General features: G+C 44.5%; 1 protein-coding gene across 5 annotated transcripts in view; it reads left to right on the top strand.

Moving 5' to 3' along the window:
• Positions 1–18271, top strand: part of SMOC1 (SPARC related modular calcium binding 1) — a 134459-nt gene extending 116188 nt beyond the window's left edge. For 2 of the 5 annotated variants that reach the window (XM_055716778.1, XM_055716776.1), the window contains exons 11-13: positions 6522–6769; positions 12809–12859; positions 14800–18271. In XM_055716778.1, the coding sequence (XP_055572753.1) occupies positions 6522–6769; positions 12809–12859; positions 14800–14816 (316 nt within the window). In that variant the 3' untranslated portion in view covers positions 14817–18271. The remainder of the gene's footprint in view (positions 1–6521; positions 6770–12808; positions 12860–14799) is intronic. The other 3 variants (XM_055716777.1, XM_055716780.1, XM_055716779.1) reach the window with 3 other exon arrangements.
• The last annotated feature ends 1850 nt before the right edge of the window (positions 18272–20121 follow it).

The following is a 20121-nucleotide window of genomic DNA, read 5'->3' as shown; positions in this document are numbered from 1 at the left end:
TTCAGTCTGAATCTGGATATGCAAGTGAAAACTTTTTGCATTTGCTGTGTGTCTTCATTTTCAAGATTTTACCTATTTATGCTGCAAAACTATCTGTGGCTTTGCAATTGATGTCAAGATTAGCTTTTTTTTTTTTTTTTTTTTTTTTGCGGGGGGGGGAAGGAGCATGAGGAGAAATGATAAAGATCTGCATTTAAAATACTACATAGAGCTATGCTAAATTGCACACTTTATACTTGGCACACACAGAAACAATCTAGTAGCAGCAAAGTGAGGCTGTACAACTTGGATTGCTGCAGGCCATGTAAGTAAAACCTGATAAGACTTTTCTTTTTTTATTGGGCATGCTTAAAACAACCTTGTAATCCCTTATAGGTCTTGTCTCGTTTAAGCAAGTTCAAAGCTATTGACTTTAATTGAGTTACTCTTGCTTTACAATAATGTAAATGAGATGAGAACTTCCCTTCCTCGTGGCCCTGGTTTATATTACAGCAAAATAACCAAGTAGACTTCATTTAGACTTTTGAAACAGAAAATCTCTGGTAAAATTCATTCTTAATTTTAAGTTTATGTAATAACTCCAAGGCACATCTTGTTACTGTATGTTTTCAAAGTAATTAAGAGAGAGCTTGTAGGAAATTGCTTTATTAAACCAGTGTTTGGTATCCTTTTTGAAAAAAGTTGAGAATGTTCATGTATAAATCCTGTATAATAGGAGCAGCACTTTTTAAATTTTAGACTTCACTTTAGTGCTTTTTAGTCCACTTTCTAATTTGGACATATTCATATCACACAGGGCCTAAACCAAAATAGACCAAAGGGGATCCTGGCCTGTGTTTCCCTGATCCAAGAAAATCTCTTTGGTCCCTGCCAATTCCAAAATGAATTTTAGTTTCCAAAATGTGTGCACTATGGCTTGTAATGTTATCGGCAAAAGTATTACTGCCCGATGGAATTTAGGGTTAAAAGGGCAGCTTACAACAGCCACCCTTATCATGTAACACAGCAGCTGTGTCCTTCATTTTAAGTTGCCAATTATTCCCCATGTAATAGCCCTAAAAAGTACTTCAGAAGATTGCCCCCGAGGTTCCCTTTCATGCTCTAGTTGAGCAGTTTGAAGCAGGCAAGCACAGCTCAGCACATCTCCAGGGTGTTCTGAAGCCAAGCCATGTTTTAATAAAGATTGACACTTCCAAACAGTTCAGGGAAGTTTATGCCCAACTCCTGTTGCATTTCAATTGAAGTTGGATACCAACTTCTCTTTGTGCTCCTATGGAAATTCTAGCCTAATTAACCATACGGGAGAGTTCATGTAAGAGGAGGATTTTTGAACAGTCAAGGAGGAGTGAAGTGAGGTGATTTTTAAACCTTCTAAATTATTTATCCCACAATCTTCAGAAAAGTTGTGTTCAGAATACTGTTTCATATGCAACTTATCCAGAGGAGAAGAAGAAACTGGATCTGTAATGGGAACCTAAGTTTCAACTGTAGAGGAATTATGCATTCCCTGTAATGAATTTGGAGTCTGTAGTACCCTTTGGTTTAGTCTGAGCACAGCTTAGGTTTTCTGCTGACTTCTTGATTCTTTGGCTGCAGGAAAGGGAGAATAATAAAACAAATACAGGATCCTTTTGCAATTCCGTTAGATTAATCCTCTTTGATTCAAGCCATGTTCCACCATTACAGCCTTTAAAATAGACAACTGCAAATAACAGCGAAAGGAAAGTAAGAAGTGGAAGCAGAGCAAGAACAATTGTGAATTTTACCTCAGTTTGTTAAACTCGTTGCTTTCCACCACTCCCTGTAGCCACCTTGGTGGACATCATCAATGCTGTCATGGGTGTTGACTGTCACAGGGCCAGTCCTGTCATTTCTTCAGCTTTGCTCTCATCCATTCATTCGTCAACAGCACCAAGCAAGGTATATACATCGTTGCAAAATATTTTTCAAGTCATAGAAACTTACAACTTTAACTCCTGTAGACATCCTGACCACAAACATACCTTGTGTGTTAGAGGTGGAAGCTGGACTCATTTTTTTTTTTCTACACTGTTGCTTCTGCTAGCAGCTTCTTGTCCATCGGTGTGCTTTTATCCTGGAATAGCTCCCTCTGCTTTATAGTCTCTGTTTGCAGTCCAGTTAGGTGATGTTAGGCTGGTCTTGCTCCCATGCTTCTGCCTTAGCTGCTATTGTTACTGCATAATGTTTGTATTACAAAAGAATGAGTTTTCCACAGGTCTTCAAACAGGTGGTCACCTGCTGGGTACTTCAGAGATTGCAGTCTTGCTTTCTGTCAAAGCAGTATTTTGTATTAGGATTTTCTGTCACTGGAACAGTACTGTGGGTCCATGCAGCCTGTGCAGTGGAATGCAACTGTTCAGGGAGCAAAGGATCAGCTTTGGTAGGAAGGGACTTCAGTTCACTTAGTAAAATTTAGTGAGGCATATTACACTTTGACAGCAGAGTTCTATGGACCGTAATGTGATTGCACACTGTACATGGTTCTGTATGTGAGTAATGTCTGACATTTTGCTGCTTTTGTATACTTTACCCTATATACCTCCCCTTCTTCCCTGCTTCTTCCCACTGAGTTAACGCCTCCTTTCTTGCAAGGGGCCTCAAGGGCTGGAGAGCATTACAGACTGCATGCAGAGTGCATATTCAAGCTGTCTATTGATATTTTGGCATATTTTTCTCTCTGTGCTCCAGAATTCAGTGCAGCTGCAAAAGTGCATTTCTATGATTTTTCATAGCCTATTTGCTTTCTGCTTGTACCCCAGTTGCACCAGATGATGTGAAGGTGTTCTGTGGAAGTGCATCTTGACTGGAAAATAGTATTGTTGAAAGTAACAGTACCTTAACCCACATATCTCCAAGCAGAAGCCACCTAAAAATAATTCTTTTCCTCTTGTGAGGGAGCTGATGCACATTATATAGGAGGAGGAGCAAAAGCCTACTTAGAGAAGACTATATACTTGATGCCAACAAATTCATAAGGAAGCTGAGAAAGCAGGTTCCCTGTCCCAGGCTGTTAATGACAGACCATGCTTCTCTTCAGTGTTGGACTGTGGGTGGGTTTATGCTGCATAATGGTGCTGAACTTGCTGGTTTATATATGGAAGCAATCCAGCATAGCAGGTTAGATTTGGAAAATCAGCTTGCACAGAGCTCTTTGCTTCCCCAGCAATCATTCTTTAGGACTGATTGTTTTGCCATAGAGTGCTGAAGAGGAACAATTAGGAAGAAAAGTAAGTACAGCTGTAATGTAGTCAACACCAGAAGACTGAGCAGGCTGTCTGCATTTTGGTAATGTCTGTCTTTACTCAGCCTTACAAAACTGCTATAGCACTTCAGTGAGAGAATGGAATTCAGTGGATTTTTGTGTGACTGGTGTTAGAGCAAAATGTAGAGGGCAGCTTTGTTCTCCTTTGTTTTTTCCGATTCCTTTATAGTCTGAATGAGTACAGAGGCAGCCCAACAAATGACGTTTGCATCTGAGGGCTGATTTGTTTCTCTTGCAACAGCAATGGAGAGGTAATAGAGGGAAATACCTCTGCAAAGTCTGTGCTTGCAGGACAGTTAGGGCCCCCAGATTTATTGCAGCTGACGCAGCAGGTATGGTTGCTGTCATGGCACATCGTCAAAGCTAGGTGGCTTAGCAGTGCTGTGAAGTTGCATCAGTTCATGTTTCATGGACAGTGCATAAGTGTCTTGCATGGGCAGCCGTCAGAGTCAAGGTAGTTGGATACAGTATGGTAACCTCAGCCTTCTTCTCTGCATCATGTAATTTTATGAGTCAGGGAGAGATGGCTGCACTGAGATGATGTGGATCCTTCCTGCACTGGGATGCTTGATGATCATCAGAAAGGGCAGGCAGCTAACTCAGAAACTGCAATCCTGCTAAGCCAGCCACCAGGAAGTGGTAGAAACTAAGGAATGGCTGTATCTTCACTCCTCCGACAATCACAGCAGTTAACCTAATTCCCTTTAGCTCCATTAGCATGCTGCAGTTCTCAGCATGAGCTCTCAGCATGTTTGGAATGGCAAAGATTGATGTATCACCACCTCATGAGTCAATGTATTTGTATTAGCCTGTGGATTTCCCTGATTTTCTTTATGGAATTGCTGGAAAGAGCTATATTGCCTCTCTTGGTAACTCATGAGAGCTCCTTCTCGGTGTGCCTCTGTAAAATGGCACTTTTAACTCCTGCTTTCTGAGTGCCTCTTCAGCAGGTAGAGAGAAGCTTGTTTTCCTGTTGTCTTTCTGCTGTTGGTTCTGAGATGCTCTGCTATTTTCTCCGTTTCTGCCTCTCCAGTTGTGGGCCTTTAGGAAACAAAGGGCAGGCCAAGGTGTGGACAAGGGGAATCTCACATGCAAAAGCTCAGGTTTTATTGCTTTATCTCAGCAAAAGCAGAATATTGTCCCTTCTAATACAGAACTTCCCTGTGGCTCTTGGAAACATGCTACTCTTCCAATTACAGCCAGATCATTTCCGAAAGGGAGAGAGGCCAATGGCTGTGTTCGTAAATGCCATAAAAACAAGCCACAGGATGTGTTTTTATTCTCTCATGTCATCCTGGTCTTTGCATAATTTCAAGGCTGTAAAAAGTCTGGGCACTCCTTTAGCTTCCTGCAATTTCTGCTTGTCCATAGGTGGCTCCAGGGGCTTGCCTTGTGTTTTGGCTCCCAAAACTAAGCCAGACTTACTCCTAACCTCTTCTTTCTCCCCAACAACGTTTATCCCACTGTACATTGACCAGATGCTGTGACTGAACACCAGGCTGCTTCCCAACTAAGAACTAAATGATGGAGCTAGTTTCAAGTAAGACCTTGGGAAAAATGTTGTGCAGTTTATTTGCATCTCCCTACCATGTGTGTTTACTTGCTGTGAGGATCCAGATGCCTCTGGATAGGAACTACCTTTCTAAATTGTATCCTTTGTATACATTGTGTGTTAAAGCTATGAGAGAAGGTTAATGGGGATCTCTGTTCTCCACCTAAGCTCCAGTGCTTGCTTTCGGCATGTTTCAGACTCCTTCACTAGTAATGTAAATTACCATGGCGATAGGGTGGGGGCTTTATTTTTCAGGCTCTGTAGCTTCATTTTAGAGGCAAAACTGGTTCTATCAGAAGGTCAAAAGAATTTTCTGTAGTTCCCAACAAAGAAATTTTCAGTGACGATTTAACTATATATCCTACAAGTTTCTGAAACAAGGTTGGTGAGTCTTAAAGTGCATTTTATAAGGTACCTGGGCTTATATTTCCTCATCAGCTAGAATGCCCCAAACTCACACCAGAATTGGGCTGCTTGCAGCATGCAACTGTCTCTCTCTCCTTGCTGGGGAAGAAATGTAGGCAGCTGGAGATGTCTGCTGGAATAAGTCAGAGCAGCCAGTGCCAGTGTAGCATGTCTGACTACCTATCCACTAATCTCCATGCACTGAAACGCTTTATTCTTGGGAGGAAAAAGGCTCAAGTCTCAGCCTCATTTCAGCATCATTTCAGCTTTCTCTGTTGGCACACTCATCACATGAAGAAAAGACGAACTAACTAAGTGCAATTTTTAAACAATTCTTCTTTAGAAGGAATTTCCTCCTTGGTTCTCAGTATTGCTGAGGAATAACCCCTTTACCGCTGCTGCAGAGCACCAGACACCGTTTAAATGGTGTGACATAACAGTGCCTGTTCAGTGATGACTTGGCATTTGAATGGCAGCATTCTCTGTTCATGGATCTTCAGCTGTTGCTTTTCCTCCTCCTCCTCTTCTCCTCCTCTCTGATACTGTTTGTTGTTGTCCACAGAAAGAATATGTGAGCCAAATATCGTCAAAGTTCAAATATCACAATGAGTAAGAAATGGAACAAACTGAAGTTGCCAGTTCTGTAGTATTGCTTTTAATGGAATTGCAGTGCTTGTCTGCTGTGGAATTCTTGTGTGTATATCATCCCTGTGAAAAAGCATTAAATATGATGAAAATACAGCACAGGAGTTCAGATCGTAAAAATAGATACAGCAAGAACGTTGCATCTTGCCAAGGACATTTTCAAATAACAAATGTGTCTTGCATTAAATGAATTTGTTCCCTTTCTGAAGTCTAGATGTTGCTATCAGAAGTTACCATGGCAGCTGACACTCACAGCTCTCCTGCTAGTAACTTGAATGGGAGTCCAAGGGTCAAAAGGACCATGGAGATTGCCTCTTGCCCTCTGAAGGGGATCCTTCTGGGACTGGGCAGAGTTTCAGCAACTGGTGTGAGGAGAACCAGAGCTACTGAGGGTATCAGTCCCCAGCAATCTCTTGGCACCACTTGTTAATGGTAAAGGACATTTTTAGAAGAAGTTCATCTCTCTCAAAAGAGACTAGCTAAAAGGAAGAGATTGTTAGACCTGTGTATTTTACCTGCTTTAAATATGGCATGGCATGGTTTTGACTCGGTCAGGAGCTCTGGCTTCTCAGAAAGTTCCTGACAGTGTTGATGAGAGCACCCACTTGTTGGGGGCCTGTGCTTCCTCTGTTCCAGGTTCTCTGAGCCAGACCCCAGCCACACACTGGAGGAGCGAGTGGTACACTGGTACTTCAGCCAGCTGGACAACAACAGCAGCAATGACATTAACAAGCGGGAGCTGAAGCCTTTCAAGCGTTACGTAAAGAAGAAAGCCAAGCCCAAGAAATGTGCCCGACGTTTCACTGACTACTGTGACCTCAACAAGGACAAGTCGATCTCGCTTCAGGAGCTGAAAGGGTGCTTGGGAGTCAGCAAGGAAGGAGGTGAGTACCTTTCCTTCCCTGATGCATGAGAATAAAAGACTGACAGGGAGTTTAGTTACAGCAAACTCGGGAATCTGTTTCTCCCAGGTGATTCAAAAGGGCCACAGTTTGTCTGAGAAAATGAGTGGGATTAATACTCTGCCATGCAAATGTAGTTTGTTATGGCGCTGTCTTACATCCCCTATCATGGACCTTTGTGCTAAGCACTATACAGAAACAGAGCAAAAAGATGAGCCTTGCCCAGAACTCTGCTTGTACTGTAGAAGTTCTTGGAAACTGTAGTTCAGGTCCCTTCTGAGTAATACACTGCGAACAATATTCTGTTGTCTCAGTCATGTAGGCTGGATGATATATGAGCCAGCACAAACCCAGTCCTTCTCTAGAGACCCTGTTGACTAACAGAAATAATATTTATTTTCATTGCTATATCCAGCGTGAAGGAAAGTGGATGATGCAGAAGGCACAACTCAGAAAGACAGTGCAGGGCTGTACTGTTGCCCTTCTTCAGAGTTAAATTACACTTTAAAACTGGGGGAGAAGTAGGGCATATGAAGAATGTATTTTGCTTTGTTTAGTGCCTGAGCAACCAACCCACCTTCCTTCTTTTTCTTCCTCTTTCATCTTCACCTCATCTTCTGTTGGGACCTCAACCAAACTGATATTTTTGGAAATTTTATGAATTGAAACTGTTCAACCCAAATTCAATAATTATCAGTCATTCTTGACTGTGGGCAGACTTGCTTGGCAGGAGAAGGCAAAGAGGGACATTCCAGGGGGCTAATTTCCTGTGCAGGTGTTTTGGCTGTGCGGGCAGCTCTTGTTATAACCATCATGCCAGTTGGGAAGGGTGAGTAGCTTTCTTTCTCCAGGCTTAACCTTTCCTTAGTTCTTTCCTCAAGTTTAGCATGAAGAGGAAAGGGGTCAGTACATTTGACTGTTGGGAAGTTGCCTTTTCTTGGTGCTTTACAAACATCTCAGTTATCATAACAAGCCTGTTGCATTACTCGTTCAGCTGTGAGAAGCATTCAGCTTCCCTTGCTCAATGGAAGTTTTTTTCTTAGTCATCAGAACCTTACTGAGGAATGACTTACCAAAATAGCAACCCTGTTCCTTAATTTTATTACCTTCCCAATAAGATGAACATGCCAAATGAGTTTTATTGCTATTTGGCCTGGAATAAGACTCTCCAGAATCTGCTGCCTTGGCCAACTGACTATTCAAAACATAGTTTATGGAAGAGGGGGGGAAAAAAGGAGAGAAGGAAGAAAACGTGAATCTTTGAGCCTGTGTGAAGGAGAAAGAAAGCAGTGAGACATTCTTGTGAGTGCCTGATTGGGCAACGATCTACTGAGAACACAGCCTTGACCTTTTACAGTTTCTTCCATGGACAAGATTGTGAGCAAAAAGGGGCTTTGACCTTGTTTCATCATACAGCTCTACATACCTACCAAAGGCCTGATAGGCCTTGAGGATCAAAGATAAATGGATAAGTTATGTGGAAGGAGGACCAAGGGGGGCTAAAGGATGGTAAGGGCTAAAAAGCAGCAGAAGGGGCAGCGCAGGGAGCAGGTACTAACTGTAGGAAAGAACTGAGGGAGAATACTCTAGAGGTGCAGTAAGCAAGTTTGTGGTGGATCTTTTTTAAGAAGTCATGAATTTGTGATGTGGTAGATTACGTTTGCTCTGCTTTCTACTCACAAGAACTTCTAAATTAAGAAATAAGCGGTAGCTTACCCCTCCTCCAACTTTCCCTTATCCTGATCATAGGTACATGCAGTCAATGAACTAGTCCATGCGTCGCTCTCTGTTTCTTTGTCTGTACCATGGCTTCCAAACATCTGCTAGGGTTGAGGTCACTGTGGGTCCAAGCCAAGAGCTAGTTGGGAACCTTTTTGATGATGTAGTTTCAGTTGTAAACTGCCAGTCAGATGAAACCAAAACTTTTCAATGGAAATGTTTCTGTTTCAACAAAAGCTTTGTTGGAAAGGTTTTTCTGGTCTGGATTGATGAGGAAGGGTTGGACTTCATTACAAATGAACTTGTCTCAGATGTTCCAAATCCTGCTTGGGTATCCATCAGCATAAGGACTAAAAGGAAGTGGGTTATCATTCCAGGGGAGTGTGCCTTCTGTTAGGCAAACTGAACACCTGTCATTATTTTGAAAATAAAACCTAATACAAATCCTATAGAGTTTGGGATGCTGAGGGAAACAAATGCTAAGGCTTCTGCATTTTTGTCATTGTTTTGCTTTTGGGTTGGTTTTTTATTATTTTTGTGTGTTTGTGTGTGGCTGGTTCTATCCAAACATAGAAATAGTGTTGCTTGAAGGAAGCACAGGGCACAGATAAATCAGCAGTGTTATATGCCTCTTGGGCACTAGATAGTCTAAATAAATAAGATTTATGTGGGAGGATTCAGCTGGGATATTCATAAGGACAAACCTGAATCTGAGTTCTTTCCAGCTTAGGATCAAATCTGTCTGAGATGCATAGTTCTGTCTGTCTTTCCCTCCTCAACAGGCTTGCGATGCCTGTGATAACCTAATATGCGGTGCTGCCAGCCAGTGGTTCTTCGGTGAGGAAAATAGCTGTCCAGTCTGCCAGCAACCCTTCCACTTTTCCCTCCATATGATGACCCAGAAAGTTGCTGGGAAATCTGCTAGGTCTGGTGGCCACTTTGCACAACTCTTGCCCCTCTGCTTAAACCAGATGTGTTTCTGTCAGGGGCAGCTTGAATGGAAAAATGCTATTCCTGGATCTCAAGGTGGAGCAGCCACATAGAGCCAGCCTCTGAGGGCTTGCAGGAGCTTGCAAATGGTTTCTTAAACTGGGACAGAACAGGCAGGAAGGGCCTGTAGTTTGGAGTATGCCAGAAACAGTCTTTGCCATCATTTGGTCTAGGATTGTGTGTTTGAGGAATTGTGGAAGGAAAACAGGCTGATTTACAGCCTGTTAAAAGTTAGCATTCGTCAGTGCAGTCTGCACAGCCTGAGTTAAGGGGGGAACCATCTGTGATCGAAGAACTAATTTAGCGCTCTGCATTAGTCAGAAGGCAGGGTCCTTGAGAGGAGATAGACATGCATAGTGAAGCTTTGCTGGAAAGTTACTGGACCGAAGATTAATTGGGGTACAGAGAAGAGAACTGCAGAGCTGAGCGAGGCTTATACTAGTTGTTCTGGCTGCAAAATGCTGGAGTTGAGTTTTACCTCTATATTCTTCCAAATTCAGAAGACGAAGTCAGCATTTTGTGCCTGCCCAGAGAGGAGCTAAGGGATTAAGCAGAGAAGAAATGTCCCTTTGCCAGCTTACGGGAAGTTTCCTTCTGTCTGTTCAGATCCCGTGATTGCTTTGCCATCCAAGAGCTTGCCAGATGGTAGGTGTTGGGCGTGCTTCACAGGCCATGAGCGCTTCTGGGGTGGAACCCAGCCACTGTCTGTGCCAACAGCCAGCTACCGAGAGGACAGTCCGAGAAACAGGATCAAAATGTCTTAATTAAAAAGTGTGTGTGTGTAATTAAACAGCATGTCACTTTCTACTGGAGCTGAGCAAATATATCAGAAAGAAGGGAAAATAATGGACAAACTAAACAGCCGATTCAATTCTGTGATGTTTGGGACCCTTATTGGTATCACAGAAGTAACTGATTCTCTGCGTGCTTGGGAGGCTTCTGGGAATGAGGATGCTTTATATCAATGCTGTGCAAGCAGCTGTGTGGGAGCAGGTATCAAGGAGCAGTCATCTGGGAAAGGCCTCTGGACTGATGAGGGTAGGAAGCTGACAACAGTCTGAGAGGCTATGTGAAAACTGTAACCATGTAACAACTGAAGAAAAACGAAATTCAGAGTACATCTAGTTACAATTGGATTAGAATGTAAACGAGTACTGCTGGCGCAGTGCTTGTTTTTCTTTGCCTTGTTCAGATATTCCCCTTTGGAGCTCAGTAGAGGAGCTGTAGTTTGACAGCTTTAATCTTGAGGAAAGTTACTGATGGTTAGTATGAATCAGGACATCTGTATTGTGTTGAGAACACAAGATAAGGTTTGTGGTAGCATGTTCCTCCCCTGTCAAAGGTGAGAACTTTGCCACATAAGTCTGAAAGATCATTTTTACCTATAAAAAGCTGCTGGGGTTTCCTTGGGGCTTTTCCTTTTGAAAGACACCTGGCCTAATCCAGTGTGGCTAGACTTGTTACCCAAAACAGCGTACTTGTAAGGCTGAGCAAATACTCTGCATTATGAAACTTACTGAATAATGGGATATTACCCTATAATACCCAGGTATATGTTAGTAACTCACTGTCACCATCTGCCATATTTCTTCCTCTCTTTCATGTCAACTTTGTGCTCAGTGAAGTGTTGTTTTGGCAGGGGTTTGTCTTCTGTAGGTATATGTGGCTGGCCTGTGTTTATACTAAAGGCAGCCAGCTGAAGGTAATACTCTCTACCTTTGGGGTGACAGGTGGTGAGCTTCAAGGTAGTTTCCCAGCATGGATGTATGGGAAGCACAGAGCCCTGCCAGGCTGCTGGAAAGGCATGCCCTGCCCAGCCTAGAGCATCCCTGCCATTTCAGAGGTGCTCTCTGCCTTTTGTATCACCTTACCTGGAGCTCCCTGCCTCTTTCCAAAGACAGACAGGTCTCATTCCCAGCAATGCACTGTAGGCTTCACTGCACTGGGTGCAAGAGGGGTTTTTTTCAGCTGCCTTCTGGCTTATCCCGGCTGTGCGCTCAGCTTCCATGGCTCCAGCTGGCCAGAGGATGCCGTGGCTCGTAAAGGCCCCGGCTTTTTATTGCCACCCCCCAGGAGAGTGCCAATTAGCTGTGGAGGAATCTGCCTCTTGGCAACGGAGCTCTGCTTTTTATACACGGGTGTAGAAATAACTGAACAACGGTTCCTCTGATCTTGCCAGGGCAGATGGCCGATACGAGGCTGGCGTTTGGGAGCCTTGAAATAACTTACCATGTTTATACCGTTTCTCTTATTAATGATCTCTAAAGCCACCGGGTTGTGCTTTGTGACCCATTTCAAACTCACCACTACCACCTTTCTTCCCCCTTCTATTTTCCTGCCCATGGGTTCTGCTTCTGTCCTGCAGCCCAGCCTTCTGTCCTCCGGGGCTTCCCCAGTCTCACCCCTGCTCTCTGAGCTCATCTTGCTCCTGCACAGAGCAAAGCGTGCTTTAGCTGCAGGTGTGCAAAGTACTTGAAGCACAAAGCAAGCTGTGCAATTGGGTCAGATGCATGCACAAATCAAAGATAAGTCGTAGGCTGGGCTGGAATGGAGGCTGTGGCAACGGGTTTACTGCTTCTGGCTGGGAGCAGGAGTTCCCATTTCCAGCTAATCCCTCATCTGAAATCAGACCAAGCAGCTAGCAGGAAATGTGACATACTTTCGAGGGCTTCTGTAATCCCTGAGCTGTCTGGATCCAGTGCATGGTAGGAACAGGTTTATTGTTGAGGTGAGAGCCCTTGTCATGAGCTCCATCTGGTGTAGGGTGCGTGTGCCTGTGTCTAATGATGCAGTCACAGCTCCGCAATCTGTCCCTGCCCTTCTGCCAGGTAAAAATTCAGGTCTTTGATTTTAGGTACCCGTTTGATTGGTCCAAGCTAAAGATTTAGTAAACTTGAGCTACCTGTATTGCCTACATCTTCACTCTTTCCTGGCTGCCCCCTTTCTACATGACATTATTTCACTTGCTGTTAGCAGAAAATGTTTTGGGAAACCTTGTGGCATGACTTGCATCCTTCCTGTCTTCTTCCTTCTTCCACAGTTTAGTTTAACCTTGTAATTGTTGCTTCTTCCCACACCAAACCTCTGGATTTCATGACGTTCCGCTACTACAGCACCAGGTATTTAACATCTTTCATCTCAAGCACATTAATCTGACTCTCGTGTGTGAATCTTAAGGAGTGCTGGCAGGACTTGCTGTGTGCATGCTCAGAGGAGCTCCTTTGAACCTGCCTCCTGGCAGCAGACAGTGGTGAGGCTCCTTTGTCGTGCCACGGCACTTACTGCATTTAACGTGGTTCTTGGATTTTACAGGTAGCCTGAGCAGTTTCCCCAGTGGAAAAAGACAAGGCCTTAACCCTTTCAGTGAGTATTTTGTCAAAATGTTTCCTTTTTTTCTGTGATAGCCATATGTCCCAAAATTCGTTCTCCCCTGCTCTCCTATGTTCACAAATAGCAATATAGAAACACCTGGAAACCAAAGTTGTTCATAAGAGGTTTGAATATAATAACATGCAGCTCTGCTGCATCATCTCAACATCCAGCACTGTGTCTTTAGCTGGGGCAGACATTACATTGTTAAGGAATTAGAATAGGATACATCAGCTATAGGAGGAACACCCTCCTATGCTATTCTCCCTGCTTCTAGCAAGCAATGATATAGGTAATTTGTTACATTTACATTACATTACTCAATAGACAAGTTCCCGTGAAGACTCTTCTCTGTGGAGGTCTGCTCTCCTCTGTATTTTATGGCAGTGAATCACACCCTTTCATCAGGCATGAAGGACAACTTTTATTTGTTTTGCTTTTAGACCTGCTGCCTCATGGTTTCATTGGGTGCTTCTCATTTTAGACTCTGAGAAACTGAGCAGTTCTCCCCTGTCTATCTTCCTCTTGCCACTCATTGTTCTATAGACCTCCAACATATGTCTGGGTGGACTCCTTTCCATGTTGAAAAGACCTGGGTTATGTATTTGCTTAATGACAGAAGTCTTCCCACACTTCTTGCTATTCTTACCTTTCTGGGTACCTTATCTGGTCCTGATGAGATGGGCTGAACAGAGGACGGAAGATAAAGATCACTAAGCCTTATACCTTGATGTAGTGATGTTTCCTGATGTGTCCTCAGTTCTGACCATGTCTTTGATTTTTGTCTGCTTCTAAAAGCCGAATGGAGGCATTCAAATAATCGTGTACTGTGGCTTCAACCTCTTTTCCTAGTCACTCAGAGTGCTCAGTGTAGGACAGGTCATCCCCGCTCCCCACTTAGGCACTGCATTGCATGTATAGACATTTAAGTCAATCTGCTGTTCTGTGAGCGCCTCTTGCAGAGCTGTACGGTCACTTTCAAATATGACTGTCTGGAATGATTTTGCACTTGACACTATTCACCCCCTGTGGCAGGGCACAACGATTAGCAACAGTCCGAGTGAGGCCTGTCTGGTAACCTTTCTCCTTTCTGAAAACCAAATCCATATTTCTGCCTTCTCTTCCGTATGTTTTCACCTGTAATTAGCCCACAGAGCTGTCGCTCTGATCCCCTAAGGACTTTGATTCTTTAAGAACCTTTGATGAAGGACTTAACAAAAGCTCTCTGAAGAAACAAGCGTGGGTGTGTATCTATCTGAAACACCAGCAGTACCCTTGCACCATCCACTGGGACACTGTTAGCTCAGCAGGGTCCTGGGACCCGCAGCTCCAAGTGTGCTGTGTCTCTGCTGCAGATTCGGTAGCTTTGCAGTGCCTGGTGCAGGCAGGGCTCTAAGGTCTGCTGGGCAGGGAGACGGCTGGATTACGCTGTTGCAGAGGTGGCTTGCCCTTGCCCTGCACGCCTGCCTCCATCGAGGGCTGCTTGCCTTGATGCAAGGGGGGGAAGGCAGTGGCTCATGGGGGAGATGGTGGCAGGGCAGCCTGGCGGCAACGGACTTCTGCATCAGCTGTGGCAGGCGGAAGAGCAGAGGGAGACATGTCAGACCAGTTGTTTCCCCAGACTGCATGCCCATTTCCAAGGAGGAGGGGGGAGAGGAAAGTGGTGGTTTATGTTTAAAAATACGTCAATCCCTAGGGCTCTGTGTGACTCATGCAACGCTTTTTTCAGCAAGGCTGTCTCATTAGCCCCTGGTTGTTTTCAGCCTCACAGCTTACTCTAGGATCTCAGCCTTCTGGGCCCAAAGCTGCAGCAGAGGCTGTACTGTATCTTTATCAGTTAGGTGCCCTTTGGTTTTTAATTTGCCTGTTTTCCTCACTTTTCCTGCTTCTGTTTTGTTTTTTTTTTTTCTTCCTTGCCCACTCCACCCTTTCAGTAGGTCGCCTGGTGTAGCAGTAGAAGTCAGGAAGGAAAGGCAGGAGCCGACCCAAAGGAAAGAAAGATCCAGCGACAGACGGACAGACATCTTGCTGCTTGTGAGCAGTCCTGCAGCATCAGCAACATCCAACACAGCAGAAGTGGCACCCAGAATGTTTGCACTTTTAAATAATTGGGTTTGGGTTTGTTTTTAATTGCTTTTCAATGCCATTACCTAATACTTTGGAGAGTGGGTGGAAGCAAGACCGTGACTTTTTAAAATTGGAACAGCTACTGATGAACGTAAAATTGAGTTCACTGGGACTCAAAGAAAGAGAATTTTATATACTGTATATAAATATATATGTAAATTGTACAGTTGTCTTGTACAGGGGTTGGAGTCACTGTTCTGTTCCTTCCTTTGCTTTTGAAGGCTGTTAGGGTTAGAGGGACACTTTGCTTTTAATGGATTACAGTAATGCATTCATTTCTGCCACCAAACCATTCAGCTGCAAACCTTAACACCCCCCATGCAAAAAAGAAGTATATCAGCATGACTTTACCTGCAGATGTGTACAGAGTGCCCCAGATGCCAGCTGCTCCTTGAAAGCAGTTGTGCCCCTTCTTTTCTTACTGTAAAGCCCTGTGCAACTCACAGGCAGTTGGGCTTTTGAGAGAGCACAGATTTCACCAAAGTATTGGTACACTGCAAAGCTGCTTAAAGCGGGGATAGAAAAGGGTTGGATTAAGGACATATGAGAGTAGTTTCTGCACCTGTTGCAGGTTGGTCAGAAATGAATTGCAAATGCATTACTATTCAGGCTCAGAAGACGTGCTTAGCAAAAATGTGCCATGCCTTGGGAATCTAATGCTATAGGAAGGACATGGGAGCTGTAGGCCTAGTAGAGTCAGCAGAGTAAAGTCTTGCATCTTCCTCTCTGACAAAGTGTCCATCTAATATGTTGTACAACAATAAAAATAGAGAAGCCTGCTAAAAGCAGCATTAGCCTGCCTGTTGCTTTGCTGAGGAGCAAAGAACATATTTGTCAGTGCAGAAAGACACAATCATGCTGCTGGTCCCTAAGAGTCTGGTTTACTTATGTTTCAACACCACGGCTTGGGCTATGCTCACTGGTGAAGGTCTGTCTGCAGTGACTGTTCTTGTCTTTGGTGGCTGCTCTCCTGCACAGTGGTGTGCTGCCTAGCTTAGGGTATCCACCTCACTGTTGTCGGTACCTCCTCTGTTAATCACACTCCAGTGATACAGCGACGGTGAAGGCTTGGACTGGGGCGCCTGGTGTTCTTGGAAGCCACAGTAGCTGTTTCAACCACCAGCAGTTTTTCTGAAGTTGGTTTTTACTTAATCTCAGACACAATTGTAAAGTCAGCAGTAGGGCAGGGACACCCATACCAGCAATCCTAGATTTGGGTGGAGTGTGATGGGACACACACACTGTCTTGCTTTGGGCATTTCCAACCACTGACAGCACTTGCCTGTTCGCAGGAAATGCTCGGAGCAGCGTTCCAGCTCAGACCTGGCGATCCTTGTGCCACTTGTCTCCAGACCAAGAACCCGTAGTCAGAGATGATGACATGCCATGCTAATGTGACACCACACTTGCAATTGCTTGTAACAGCATTGCGTTACAGTAGAGACTGGGCTTGTCCCTTGAGGCTTTGTTGCTTTGGTAAGAGATGCTGCAACACAGCTCCTTCAATCTGTGGCATGTCATCATGACAACAGCCCAAGATACATCACAGCAGGAGTGACCTGATGCAGTCAGTCAGTGCCTTGTTGACAAAATGGGAAGTTTAAAAAAAAAAGAAAAACAAAAATTCCTTCTGTAAATAACTGTTCTAAGAGTAGTAATAACTCTTCCTCTGGGAAGTGGTTTGGAGCCAAATAAAGCATTTGGCATGGTTGAAAACACCTCTGGTAATCTCTGAAGTATACATCACACCACCATAATATAAAGAAATCATTTCTTTAGCAAGAGCAGATCCTACTGCTGCATCTTCCTGGTTTCCCACATACACTGTATGTGCTTTTTTGGCCTGCAAGCTGCCATCTTGATTGCATCTTCTCTTTTTAAATGCCCAGGGCACATCTTTTGTGTGTTGAAATGATTTGGGTTAGAATATAGTTAGAAATGTCCTGGTCACTCATTAATCCTATTGTAGGAATAAAGAATGAATCCAACTGTATAAAAAAAACCCCAACACCTTCTCTTTTTTTAATATGCTAGTTTTAGGAATTAAAAGCTCTGGCTGCTGAGTTGATGTTTGGTTTGGGGTTTTTGTTTTGTTTAAATGTATGGCTGCATCCAGCAAAAACAGCCAGTTGGATGCCTATAGGAGTTCTGTCAGCCAGCCACTGGAGCTAGGCAATGCCCAAGATTGTGGGGGTAGTGCAGAACTGCTAAAGTCACAGCATCTTTTCTTCTGGAAAGGTCAGTAAACCAGCCAGCCAACACTCCTGCCTGTCACATAAATCCTTCTGCAGACCTCCTTTTTCTCATCCTTGTGTCCTTCCCCTCCAAAAGGCCTGCATTCACACGTAGTTTGCAATTAAAATTGCATCAGTTCTTCAAGGAAGCCAAACAAAGGGTGGCTGTTGATGTTAACTTTGGTATTGGTTGGTGTTCACCTTCAGTGCTAGAGCTGACTATGGATGGATTGGGGTCTAAGCATTATATTGCTTTCTCCTTTACTTCCACAAGACAAGTCCAAATCCCCTTATCCTGATTTGCTGGGTTTGCACAGGCCTCTGAGCAGCTTGTGGCAACAGTTGTACATCAGCATGCACGACCCAACCAGCACAATCGTGTAACGGCTGGATAGGGGTTAGGTTAATTGTTCTGGGTTTGTGTGTTGGAGAATCATGCAGCTAGTACTGGTCCCGATTCATATAACCCATTCTATGAGCTGTCCAAACAGTCTACTCATCAGAAGAGAGCCGTGCTTCAGCTCCCCTCTTCCCTTGTTGCTTTTATTGCTAGATAACTGGCTAGTCCACCTGGCTGCTAGGCCAAATGTCCTTATCTGGTGGTGGTAAGCATTCTTCTGCTCTGCCTTGCATCAGTAGCATCCTACTGAAGCTGGGGCATGGGGAGTGTCAGCATTGTGCCTGGAAGCAGACCCTGGGCATGCCTCTCCTCATTCTTCAAATCCTCCTGGGCCACTCCAGCTCTACTTTGAATGACAGCTGAAAACAGCTGGGACAGAGAAGAGAGCCAGGGCTCCACAGTGCAAGTTATCTGCTCTTCCTGCCAGAAGCAAAAATCTTTCCTTTTTTGCTGATCCTCCAAGGGCATAGTGTGTTGAAGGGAACTGCGTTATGGTGGGATTCATCTGTGTGAAAGCACTGCTTTCCATGGCCTGAGTTAATGCTGAACTTACCCTGCCTCAGCACATTTCTGCCTGTGGCATTGTTCGTTAGACTGAAAGGCATCTGTTTGATTTTGGTTTTGTAATAAAATAGTTAACTTTTGCTCCAGTGTCTTGTGGTGTTTTTTTGTTGAATGTTGATTTCCAGAACTTACTCTCTTCCACATAGTATTCTGTTAGCTATGCAGCGCCGTAGGAGAGGGAAGGGGACTCTCCTGCTTGCAGAGTCACACGTCAGTCTCCAGTTGGGATCGGCAGTCCCTGGATGTTTCTTTCCTGTGTGTAATCCTACAGGCTGAATTAAAATATGCCCCAGAGTGCTTCTCTGTGGTTTTATGACAGCTGCCCGAATCTGCCCAGGCTGCTCAGAAAGGCTGTGTAACTTAGCAGGGGAGTAGAGGCGACTACAGAAGGTGGGACCCACAGCCAAGTGGGATCTCATAGCAGTCTCCCTAAACCAGGGATAGAAGACAGGCACTGCACCTCACACCCCCTCACCCCCTTTCACATGGCAGCCTTCATACTTCTGCAAGTCAGGCCTTGCTACATGGGAGCCTGAAATAATATCTTCTAGCTATCGTCCAAACCCTTTTAATCCTCAGAGATGACAAGTAACAAGCTATGCTGGGAAGCTGCTGCTATTGCAAAACATGCTTTCTCCTAGGCTACAGGGAGGTGGTGCTCATCAGAGGCCACACACCGTTCCAGTCAAGCAGATATGACCAGTTCTCTCATCACTATGTCATTTCACTCAATCACATGTAAATCTCTTGCAATTAATAAGGAGCCAGCTCATTTATTGTACAACAAAGGGGAGGCAATTGCAGTCCCAAAGGGAGGTTTTCTGCTTCTATAGTAGTCACAGGCTGGATTGTTTGTAGATGGGCAGAGCGGTCTGCTAAGGCTGTTGTCTTTAGATGCAAGCTCAGTGATGAAAGGAGAAAACGCAGGGACAAGTGACAGCCAATGTGGATTTGTCAAGAGTAAACTGGCAAACTGAGCTAATTTCCTTGTATTACCAAGGTAACCAGTTTTGGGGCTGAGGGAGAAGCAGTAGCTGTCATCTCTGGAGTTCTGCAAGACTTAATTAAAAATAGGAGAATAATATTTTTTTACAAAATTAGCAATTCTTTGGCCAAGCTTCCTGTTTCTGGGGTCAACATGAGGTACTGTGGGAGGCCTTCACCCTTCCCTGGCAGGGCAGTCATTCTGTAAGCAAGTCAGAAGAACTACAAAGAGCTTGCTTCTGCCTCTGCTTCCAACAGTGATCAGTGATACTGCCAGAAGACTTGTCCTCCTCCCCCACCTTCTTCCCTTTATCTTTGACATAACTAACAAAATCCCCATGCAGAATGCCAGCCTTCTGACTTCCCAGCAGCCAGCCTTTACAAGCCATTTCAGGCAAAATAAGTTGGCAGCCCTCCAGAAGCTGATGTTAAATTGGACAGCGGGATCTGCAGAAGCAGTGCTCCTTAGGTTGGGAAACACCTTAAAAACAAAGTGGGTTAAAAAACCACCAGTTCAGGAACTAGGAGTATAACGACAAGTTTTTTGTACAGAGTGTTTACCAGAAAATCTGGGGCTGGCTGCTTTGGGAAGCAAGGATGTTTACCACCACCCTGTATTCGAGGGCCTGCTTACTGATTTTCATGGTTCTGTTTTTCAAAGGTGCCTTGCCTGTGCACACCAGGAGGTGTCTAGCTGTCATTCAGGAGGCACCACCAGCTCTGTGCTATGTGTTTTAGCACAAACCTATATTCTCCACCTCCTGCAAAAGGATAAATGAACATTTATTCCACATTATGTTTTCTTTCAGCACGTTGGGACTGGGCTAAGGGTCTTCTGGCTCTCAGCCCAGGCAGAGGAGCCCTGACCCCACTGTGTACTGAGCCAGGCAGCATCCCCTTGCAGGCCAGGCACTGGCGTGGGTGGCTCTGCTCCCCAGCGCACTGCA

The sequence above is a fragment of the Falco cherrug genome, chromosome 7 (genome assembly GCF_023634085.1).
Source record: "Falco cherrug isolate bFalChe1 chromosome 7, bFalChe1.pri, whole genome shotgun sequence".
In the NCBI taxonomy this organism is placed as follows: Eukaryota; Metazoa; Chordata; class Aves; order Falconiformes; family Falconidae; genus Falco; species Falco cherrug.
Note: the sequence above shows the minus strand (reverse complement) of the source record. Positions and strands in the feature narration are given on the sequence as shown.